The sequence below is a fragment of the Silurus aristotelis genome, assembly GCF_946808225.1.
Source record: "Silurus aristotelis genome assembly, chromosome: 15".
Taxonomy (NCBI): Eukaryota; Metazoa; Chordata; class Actinopteri; order Siluriformes; family Siluridae; genus Silurus; species Silurus aristotelis.
The window spans coordinates 9,617,345-9,628,555 of record NC_139588.1 but is presented as its reverse complement, the minus strand read 5'-3'; the positions used below and the strand labels follow the sequence as shown (position 1 = coordinate 9,628,555).

At 37.2% G+C, this 11,211-nt stretch overlaps 1 protein-coding gene across 1 annotated transcript in view; it reads left to right on the top strand.

Annotated features, from left to right (window-relative positions):
- Positions 1–10,799, top strand: part of LOC310737564 (desmoglein-2.1-like) — an 11,043-nt gene extending 244 nt beyond the window's left edge. The window contains exons 1-14 of the mRNA XM_083561919.1: positions 1–33; positions 2,610–2,738; positions 2,846–3,007; positions 3,086–3,227; positions 3,341–3,504; positions 3,743–3,877; positions 4,058–4,243; positions 4,402–4,811; positions 4,939–5,081; positions 5,782–6,003; positions 6,190–6,423; positions 6,748–6,875; positions 7,297–7,602; positions 7,757–10,799. The exon at positions 1–33 is cut by the window's left edge and continues 244 nt beyond it. Coding sequence (XP_083418045.1) covers positions 1–33; positions 2,610–2,738; positions 2,846–3,007; positions 3,086–3,227; positions 3,341–3,504; positions 3,743–3,877; positions 4,058–4,243; positions 4,402–4,811; positions 4,939–5,081; positions 5,782–6,003; positions 6,190–6,423; positions 6,748–6,875; positions 7,297–7,602; positions 7,757–8,827 — 3,465 coding nt within the window. The 3' untranslated portion in view covers positions 8,828–10,799. The remainder of the gene's footprint in view (positions 34–2,609; positions 2,739–2,845; positions 3,008–3,085; positions 3,228–3,340; positions 3,505–3,742; positions 3,878–4,057; positions 4,244–4,401; positions 4,812–4,938; positions 5,082–5,781; positions 6,004–6,189; positions 6,424–6,747; positions 6,876–7,296; positions 7,603–7,756) is intronic.
- Positions 10,800–11,211: the final 412 nt, after the last annotated feature.

The following is an 11,211-nucleotide window of genomic DNA, read 5'->3' as shown; positions in this document are numbered from 1 at the left end:
TCACTTTTCCGCCTTGTTTTTGTCGTTATCTGGGTAAGTTTATACTCATTTATAATTTCGCTTTATTTCTCAAGAAGACTGCATGTGTATTGCCTGGGCACGTCTAGTAGAAAATCTCTGTATTGCTAATTTATAAACAGCCTTCACAATATACTTTTACCGATTTAACATTTCATTATTTGTCGATCGACAAAAAGCTGGTTCTATGAGTCGACTCTTTGTTTTTGGCTCTTTTTTGGAGTCGACTCGCGTGGTTTTGTTGGGGGTTTTATTCTTTTGAACTCACTAGAAACCGAAACGGTAAATATGAGAATATGTACGTTACAAATGGCAAAAAAATTTGAAACATTTTATCATCTGGTTTGATCAAAAGTGGCAGGTTTTTTTTTTTTTTTAGAAAAGAAACATATCAGTATATGTACCACTACTATAATAAAAGTTCAAGCTTAGATCCAGCATCACATTTAAATGAATACAGAAACTATTGCCTTAAGTATATTAGTAATCAATGCAAATATGTAGGCCATTGCAGTTTTACAATTATTTAAAATAGCAAAGACAATGCAAAGTATAAGAAAAAAGAAAAGTAAAAAAAAACCCAACAATAACAATGAATTAGCCGGAAGTTCTTACTGACAGCTCAAATTGCCATAACCACACTGAACTATAGTATATAACTGACCTCCATTACGTTTTAGAACAATCATTTTCATATAATTCTTTGTATTTTGTCCAATGGTTTTCGAGTTTGGAGAGTACAATACTTCTTTAGACCACAGGATTGATAAAAAAATATATAGTTTTTTTGTGTTGGCTTGTTCCTGTGAAATAAAAAGAATCCGACATGCAACCACAAAGAATGACATGCCAACTGATCTTGACAGCTCGTGGGCACCACTGGGATTGAACTGGCTGAACAGCAAACAACAAAACAATTCTGGTGAATTTATTATACAAGCCACAGCCTGTTTTGCTTTTGGCAATTTGATGACAATATAGTAATGGTAAAGTGATAGGATCCTAATGAATCCATTTTTGTATTGAGAATATAGTACAGTATAATAAAGTATAAAATAAACAATTTAGAGGGTTCCAGGAATGTGTAAAGCTTATACAACAGAATTGAATTTAGTGTAAGACATGAACCTTTTTGCGAAGTTGAAACGACAGGAAAAATACAAATGACTCTTTCTTTCCTGATTCAGTTCACTTAAAACAAAGACAACACATCTGTCTTTTAAAGTATATATTGTATATGTCTTTCTCAGTATGGTTTTACATTTGTAATTTTATACTAATCCTTATTACTTGTTTCATATTGAAACTTAAAATGTTTTTCTCCTATTTTCACACATAATTACAGACCAAATGACCAAATTAGACGACTGTGTGTGCCCACCCGAACATTTTGTTCATCCGCATAGACACATCATTGATTTTGTATTTACATTTCACACAATTTTATGCTACATTCAGTTTTCTAGAAATAAATCATCACTTGCTTTGCTGTAAATACTGTCTGTTTTAAAGGATTGTTGCAGCCAAAGAAATACGCATGATAATAGGGCCAGGTGTCATGCAGTAATTCTTGTTTGCAGAAACAAAAAACATCATGACCAGATCTTGTCAATTTTGCCATGGGCTGTCATCGAAAATTTGAGTATAAGATAGATCCCTAAAAATATTTATATGAATTCCAGCTTGGTAGTTGGTATGACCCATTATAGATTCATTCCAACTGTCATGCAGCAGAGACAGCAAAAGTTGTTGAAAGTCGTTGTGCTGGCGAGAGCAATTTAATCCAAAACATAAAACAAAGGTCAGAGTCCAGAAACAGGCATTAAAAATAGGTTATCAAAGAATGAGGCAAGGATCCCAGAATGAGAGAAAAAAACATGGGTCAAAAACCGAATAAAGGTGCATCAAAAGGTGTTTGCACGAACTTGTGCAATGGCCAGTATTACTTTTTAATAGTGAGCTAGAAATCCCAGCTTTTCCCCGTGGTCTTCGCTTCGCTTCACTGTATGTTGCTGGTATTTAAATTTAAAGAAAAGTTTTTTAAAACTATTTTTTATGACAAGCTATATTCTCTTCATATTAAAACATATAACTGACATGTCTTAGGAAATATAACAACCATGGCTTTTTAATATGATTAAATATCAAATAAAATGTAGAAAATGAACACATGTTCTTCATTAGTAAACAGGGAGCTAATTTTATAGTATTTCAACAGGTTTAGCAGTTTCTGAATAAGACTCTAAGCACAAGTCTTGCTGTGAAAAACATTTGGATGAGTTGAACACAGTGTTGTGATAGACAAAAACCCAGTCACTTGTTTACACAGGACTGTAGCGGTTCTGGATTTGTCCGCCATTTTATGTCGGCGACTGAAACGCGTAATGCCGGCTCATGCACTTTAAACAAAATCCACATTTACAGCTCTAACAGCAGACACACTGATGTCAGTAAAGCAGTTTTGCTGTATGATGAACAGAGAAGACTAACACAAACCTCACTATAAATAAAGGCTTCAGGCAACTGCATAAATCTGCTATAAAAAAAAAAAAAAACCCAAAACAAGCATTCCTCTGTTTTTTTTCTTCTAGTGTGTGTTTGAAGCTAAAGCCAAAGCAGACCATGCTGTATCTCTTCAAAGACACAGGAGAGAATGGATTGTTCCTCCACAAGTTTTAGAGGAGAATGTCGACTACACTAAACAGAGCTCTATTGCTAGGGTGAGAATGCTCTCATGAATACATTTTATTCCATTCATTCATTTTTGTTTCCTTCTTTCATTTGTATCATTGCTATTCTTTTTGTTATGATTGATTGTTTTTCTTAGATACGGTCAGACAGGGAAGATGCGAGTAAAGGCCCGATAAGATATTCCTTGAAGGGCGTCGGTGCAGACCAGCCACCCTATCACTTGTTTGTGGTGGAGCCTTCTACTGGCAATGTTAGAGTAACTGGAATCCTGGACCGAGAGGAAATTGGCCAATACAATGTGAGTAAAGAAACACTGAGAACTGTACCGACTGTAAACGGGATGATGATAGTAATGATCTGATGATGGGCTACGCAGCTCTCTGGAATTGCCACGTACCCTGATGGCACAGTGGCAGAGGCTGATATCCAGCTGAGAATAAAAGTCAAAGATCAGAATGACAATGCACCCGTTTTCCTGCCCATCAGCACAGAAACTGTGAACGAGCTCAGCGATGTAGGCAAGTCCATAACACTACCATATTGTTTTGGAATCAACATCTCAGTAGGTCTGAAGATGTTCTATATAAAAAGCAAAGGATACCAGGATTAACCCTGCTAATGAAACATTTAGGTACAACCGTTATGAAAATATCAGCGACCGATGCCGACGAACCAGGGAATATCAACTCTCAGATCTTCTATGAGATTGTTGATCAGAAGCCTCCCGGAGAAAGGATGTTTACTATCAATCAGAATGGAGAAGTGATTGTTGCCAGGGAAAACTTAGACCGAGAGGTGAGGCACCACACACTGAAAAAAAAATAATATCGAGAAAGCCGTAAACAAATCTAATACAAGCAACACATTATACAATGCTAACATTGAACATCTATAATTTAATGCCTTATTAATTACTCATAAATTGAAAACACCACACAGTTTGTACTAAAAATTTAATTTGTGTTTTGTATAAGAAACACATTAATGCTGAGAATAAGACCATTTGAATTAGATTTTACATCTCTTGTTACAGGCAATTGACCAGTATGTACTTACTGTAAAAGCCTCAGACCTCAACGGGGGTTCAGGTTGCAAGACCGGAATGGCAACGTTCAATATCCAGGTCATGGATGTCAATGATAACGTCCCAATACTGGAACAAGAAGCTGTAAGTTAGCACCTGTTTCATCCCCGTGTTTCCTACTTGTTCCAGTGTTGTAAAATTAAACATTAGAATTAGTTTTTCTGAAATATTTAATAAAAAGATATATGTACATACCCTAGAATGTGTATCAATATGGATGGTCCAGTGAAACTCTAATACCAAGGTTTCTTGTTTTGTGTACAGTTTGAAGCAAGTATTGAGGAGAACACTGAGAACGTGGAGGTGATGAGATTTAAAACCATTGATAAAGACTTGGTAAACACTGACAACTGGCAGGCTCAATACAACATCGTGTCAGGGAATGGGGGTGGCCATTTCAAGATCGTCACTGATCCAAAGACCAATGAGGGAGTCCTGATGCTTGTCAAGGTTGTCAATGTTCTATTTCACCAATTTTCTAATATTGGTCACTTTGCATATATTGCTATAACGTAATAAATTAGCTGGCTTAGTGTGACCTTGTGACATGATGGAGTGTGAGTGTTTGCACTGTGCAGTAGAAGGTAACCAATGTGCTTTGCTTTCAGCCTGTAGACTACGAGGAAGTGAAAGACATGAATCTGGGCATTACCGTGAGCAATGTGGCCCCATACTATTCAGGATCTGGGTCTCAATCTATTTCCGGAGTGGTGATCGCATCAGGAGGAGGAGGAGGCGGAGGACAGGGCGGAGGGGCAGGATCAGGTGGAGGAACAGGTATAGGAGGAGGGGCAGGCGCAGGAATAACAGGAATGGGAGGCAGTGGGACAGCAGGAGCGTCTGGTAAAATCTACAATATGCATGTTAATGTAAAGAATCAACCGGAAGGCCCAGGCTTCATTCCCAAAGTAAAGTCCATTCCGATTTCTGAAAATGGCAAGATGGTTGATATAAAAAAGGTCCTCACAACGTACACTGCTACTGATTCAGATACAGGATTGCCTGCTGAAAGAGTAAAGTGAGTCACTGTTTTTATTTATTCCTACATCATTTTTAACAGGAGATATGCTGCTTATGCAAATAAGTATTTAAGTATTTTTCACCCATATCTGTATCTGAATTTATATCTGTGTTTCCTCTCTTAGATATGTGAAAGGCTCTGACCGAGACAACTGGCTATCCGTCGACGAGAAAACCGGTGAAATTAAATTGAACAAACTCCCAGATCGAGAATCTCCATACCTGGTCAATGGGACTTACATGGCAGAAATCCTCTGCATTAGCCAAGGTTCCTATCTCACTTCAATAATCGTAAACAACTGACTACAAATATTTTAATCTGCACACTATAGACTGTTGATATTTTGGTTCAAAATATAAAAAATTGCTTTAATTTAAGTATATTAAATGTTCACTAATAAAGGTTCTGTCTATTTTTTATTTCTTTTTAACCCAAAAAATATTTGACTCTATTAATATTTGGGCAATACAGTTATATGATCACTAGGGGGAGCGATAGATCCTACATACTACTGAAGTGTCTTACAAAAGCAGATTGCAGGCAATTGCATTGTCATGTATTGGGAGCAATTTATGTTATCTGACAAACTAATAATAGCAATAATATAGATAATAACATTGTGTAAAACTGATCCTTCTCTATTTGTACTTGTAAACTTAATAACTTGATAATGGTTATTAAGGCCAGTTATATAATAAATAGGAGCATACATATATTTGCTATTGCAACTAGTGATGCAACTGTTGATTATGGCACCATTTGAACCTAAAAACATAGCTCACACATTAATAATAGTCAATTATTTCTCTTATCTTCTCTTAAGCTAATATGGTTTTTCAGTTTGTCAAGCCAGTTGATCATAATCTTTACTTTAATTGATATCTTTTGGAAAAACAGATCACCTATTCTATAAAGGGTCATAATGATGTGCTCTTCACAATGTACTACTTTCCATCTGTCATTATAGACATGCCCTCTAAGACCGCCACGGGCACAGTCGCCATCCAAGTGGAGGACTTTAATGACCACTGTCCTGTTCTAGTCAACAAAACACAGCCTTTGTGCACCACTCAGGAAGTTTTGTACGTCACTGCAGAGGACAAAGATGCTTTTCCAAATGCAGGTCCTTTCACATTCACCATTATCCCTGAAGGCACTGATGGAAAATGGGAATTGGAGCATTTGACTGGTATGTGTTTTTATAGTATTCCAAGGCAAAGTGTCAGACTTAAATGTGTAAGATCAGCATTATATCCTATTGATAATTTAATTCATGTCAAATAAATCTGTTTATGATTGCAACATATTTGAATTAAAAATGAATGATCTAATTACATATAATGAAGTGATGTTGTCGTATTTGTTTTTTTTGTAGACACAACAGCCATGTTGAAGCCCATCGAAGCACCGTGGCCAGGCCCTCGTCAGGTGACTTTGGAAATTTTCGACCAGCAGAAGGTGTCGTGTCCAGACAAGCAAGTGCTAAAAGTGAATGTTTGCACATGCGATAAATCAGGAGTGTGCGCCGCGAAGGCGGGTGAAACCAAGGGCTCAAAACTTGGTGGTGCTGCAATTGGCTTGCTTTTACTGGGACTTCTACTGTTATTACGTAAGCATACCAAGCTTATAAAATTTGAGACACAATTCTTCGTAATGTTTTATCAAAGTATTTTATTGTAATAAAACTCAGGGGAAAAAAAAAAACCCAATATGAACATTTGAATGAATACCTAGATTATAATAATTTATTCTCATAGACCAAAATGGCTTTAAAGCAGTATTGATTTATGATGGAAACCAGTATACTGGGTTATATTGGTATACAATTGTAACCAAAGCTTTTTCACTATATTGATGCACCCTGTAGAATAAAGAACTTATTAGATGGTTGCTATGTTTTAACATAGAGTGATAAATCCTCCTGTTTCTACAGTTATTCCACTGCTACTGCTGTTGTGTCAATGTGGAGCAGCTGGCATGACTGGAGCCTTCACTGACATGCCTTTTGACACTAAAGAGCATCTGATTTCTTACCATACTGAAGGGCAGGGAGAAGACCGGGTAAGAAAGATAATGTTTTGGTTTTGATCTTTTGATAGAATTTCAAAGTTTGTTCTAGTAATGCTTTTGGTTTAACAGTTCAAAATAGACAACATATGTCTACAACAACAGCTATAGATGGCCATGAACCAGCCTAGAAACTGATTCTCAATAACAACGATTTATCCATTATATATATCAGAATACCTAAACTGTTGGCATTGTTAGTGTTTGCTGTTTACGACAGTCACCTGTTGGTTTGTAGAGCATTAAATCTGATTATGAAGTAAAATTATTTACTATTGATCGTAATTTGGTATTGGTATGATTAATGCAGTGGGTAAAATCCTGCTGTGATACAAAACATCTAAATTACTGTTGCTACTCAAAATTAGTTTTCTTACTTCAATTTCTAACTTGTTCAAATCATTCGAACTGACAGGATGTGCCCTTACTTATGAATGACATTGATGGTCCTGGACTGATCAACGCGGGCTCAAAAGGTGGCTTTGGGGCCAGCATGGCAGGTTTTGGTATTGGAGCTGCAGGAGCAGCAGGAGCGGCAGGAGTTGGCGGTTACAAGGTGTCCACCATGAATGGCGGAGGTTACATGTATAATCAGATGGAAATGACTTCTATGGATCAGGGGATGAGAGGACACCTTGGGATGATGAGGGATGAGGGATTTTCCACGTATGACAGCGGAATGGCCCTTAATGACGACTTCTTGTTTAATTACTACTCAAATGTAAGTGGAGACATAGTACATGCATTAAAATTTTTTTTATTAAATTGGACATCACCCAAAGTATGAATGCTAACCTCAGGAGTTGCAGGAGTTAGGGGTTCATGCCTCTTTTAGAATATGATATGCTTATTTGTCTCTTATTTGTCTCTTGCAGAAAAGCCAGGCCTTATATGCCACAACCGAAGACGATTTGCTGCAATTTGGGCTTGAGGGTCAGGGCTCACCAGCAGGTTCTGTAGGCTGCTGCAGCATCCTGGGATTAGATGATGATACAGAGTACCTGAATGACTTGGGACCAAAGTTCACTACCCTAGCTGAGATATGTGGAGGCAAAAAGTTCACAGTGGAAGCTCCCACCCCTACTCCTTTTTATCCTCCTTCTCCTCCAAAACCCATTGTAGAGCACAGGGAATCAGTTTCCATGCAAACTAACATGGCTAACACTGTCAGCATGGCTAACACTGTCAACATGGCTAACACTGTCAACATGGCTGCCAACGTTGAAGCACCCTCTACCATGCACAGGGAGGAGAATGTGGTAGTTACAAACACCCAAGTAGTGTCAGATATGCAGCCGGTCCAGACTCTGCCTACCCAGACCCTGATGGTGCAGCAGCAGCCAATGTACTACATGGTGGAGCCGCAGGTCTCTAACACTGTGTTATTGGCCGAGAGGCCCACTATGGGACTGACCCAAGGGATGTATGTGTTGAATGGAGCTCCAATGAATGAAAGATTCCTGGTCCAGGGTGCTGTCCCATCACAAGCCACAATTGGTGGAGGCGAAAGAGTGATGTTTTTGGGAACACACGGAGGATCCACCACGGCACTAAACTCAGGCCTGCTCCAGTCAGCCAACATGTCTGGATCCCAGCTGCTATTGGTTGATACTGGTGCACAAGGTGGCCAGGTCCTCCAAGGAACACTGCAGAGAGGGGGTATCGCTGGATCTCAAGGTATATATATGGTCGAAGGCCAAGGAGGGTCCGCAATTCATGGAACCCTCCAAAGAGGCGCAGCTGGAGGATCTCAGAGTATGGTGCATATCATGGAACAACAAGGGGGAACTTCAGGAATCACACATGGAACCCTGCAAGGGGGGATAACATCCAGTGTTTTCTCCCAAAATGGGACTATCGGATTGAACACAAGCACTGCACATGGACTTCCCAGCTCACGTCAAGTTCTGGTCCAAGAGAAGAAGGTTGTGAAAACCAACCTGTAATGATGGATACATTTTTCTTTAACAAGCATTTTGATTCTAAAAAGGTCTTATATTCATTAGTGCATATACTGTCTTATTTTTTTCTAAACATAGCTGTGTATTTGGTCATTTTGGTGATTTTGTTTTTGTTTGGTTTTTCCCTCAAAGTTCAAAGTGGTGGTTAGGGTTAATGTGTTTCTTTGGTATTAATATGCACTTAGAAGTAATATTGCAAGAAACACTACTGAAAGGCGGTATCAATATCTCAACTATACAAATTCAGTGTTTCAATTTATAAAAAAAAAAAGGAGATTATTTCATTTTGTATTGCCAGACCGTATTACATAAAGAAATGTAATTTTTACAGAAACAACAAACTGGAATTTTATGTTTAAAAGTAAAGGCTAGCCCCTCCATTACATTAAGAGGTGGTAATCTTTGCTTGGAGGGTTTCTTTTACTGATATACCTGCCTTTTATCTCAAAAAGAAAAACTAATAAAAAAATGAAGAAAAAAAAAACTGTTGATCAGTTTAGAGTTTTTTAGAAAGTCACTTTATCATAGAGGTCTGAAATATGTGTACTAACTTTGGAATGTTCTCAAATAAAATAATAAGAAAAAATGTTTTGTAATTGCACAGAGGACGAGTTACTTTTGCGCCCAATTTTTAAGAAACATCTTATGTAAGCTTGTCGAAAGTATTGTAATGTTAAATGACATCAAAATAATTTAGGGTAGCAACATGAACACATTAAGCATGTGCTCAAACACAATATACAACAAAAACTCATACACTACACTATTATTAGCTTTTATACAACTCCATATTCACAATATGCCATTGTATTTCTAAGAGAAAGGAGCAGCATACTGCAGCCTTAGATTTGATGTCTTACATTTGATGTCTAGCTCTTCCAACCTTTCATAATGTTGTTCTGATGTGTCATTTCTTTTTTTTTTAAATAACTGAATGTAAAGTCTTTTTTTAACATAGTATGTTAGTTCTTTTGTATCTTCCTTTTTCTGTTACGAATGACTGTACAGTTGTAACTCCTTTCTCTAACGGGTTTCCATTTGTACTTGAGAGATAAAGCGATATTGGGTATTGGAATAATATGGGAATACAGTTGTACCTCAGGTTACGGATTTAATTCGTTCCGGAACACCATTCACACCTTAAAAAATTCGTATATACCAATACGAATTTTCCTATAAGGAATAACGGAAAGTGGGATCATTTTTTCCGAACGACCCAAATATTCGTATAAAAATACGACCAATATGGACTAATATTATTTAGTATTTAGCATTTAATAATGGTGCCTTAACATCTAAAAGAGGAAAACAGTATCTTAACTTGGTACTTTACCTTTTAGAAGAGTGAATGCTGGCATGATGGAGGAGGAGGAGAATTATTGTTTGGAAAGAGAATCTCCACTACTATAATAGCGTATACGATACTGTTCAGTAATGACTACTGTATTGTAGTAATAACGCAACAAAGACACAACGATACACAGGGCTAAGACGGTGCTATCACAATGAATTCTGGACTTTCTAACGTGGGAAAGCGTGCGGGTTGCGTGTCGGAAGACCCAACGTCCCCTCCAAATTTTGCCTGCGAGTTTTTCGAATGATTCGTATCCTGAATTTTTATGCGTAAATCGATACGCACATTTTGGGCGAATTACGTTGGTATCCCGAGGTTCCACTGTACCGAAATATAATGTCTTGAGATCATATAATAGTTGTTAATATTTTTTTTTACGGAGAGTTTTATCTCAACAATGGTTCTACTGTATTTTTTTTTGTGTGTATAGATTTTCAATTGCATCAGCGAAATGAATGTGCTTAGTTATTAACTGCCATTTGCGACAAGAGAGGAAGCTTTAGCTTTGAGCTGTGGGTATTAAACTGAAACCACTTGGATTTCATTTCTCATTTTGTTGCAGATTTTAATACAATAAACTGATAAACAATAATGCTTGATAAATATTTGTTATTTAAATGCCTCATTTAGTATTATGATGTTAAGCCGCAAAAACAAAGAAAATCAAACACTAAATGTTGTTTTTGACTATAAATTAGTTCTTGTGTAATATTATTTCGGTTAAAGTATTAAACAATGAATGTTGTATAATCAATTATTTAAAAAAAGGGACACGTACACACAGTCATACACTCACTCAATGACACACACACACACAGTCCAACCCTACCATCATAATCTCTCTCACACGTACTATCAAACCTTTTTCTATCATAAAAAACATATTAGTTGCTGTGTTGCACAAACAATATCATGAGTCTGTGTCAAAGGTTTCATAGGCGAGGCAGTTTAAAGCTAATTAATTCATCTGACACATTTTCATACTCTAACCCACACCCTATTGTCTCTCTGAATT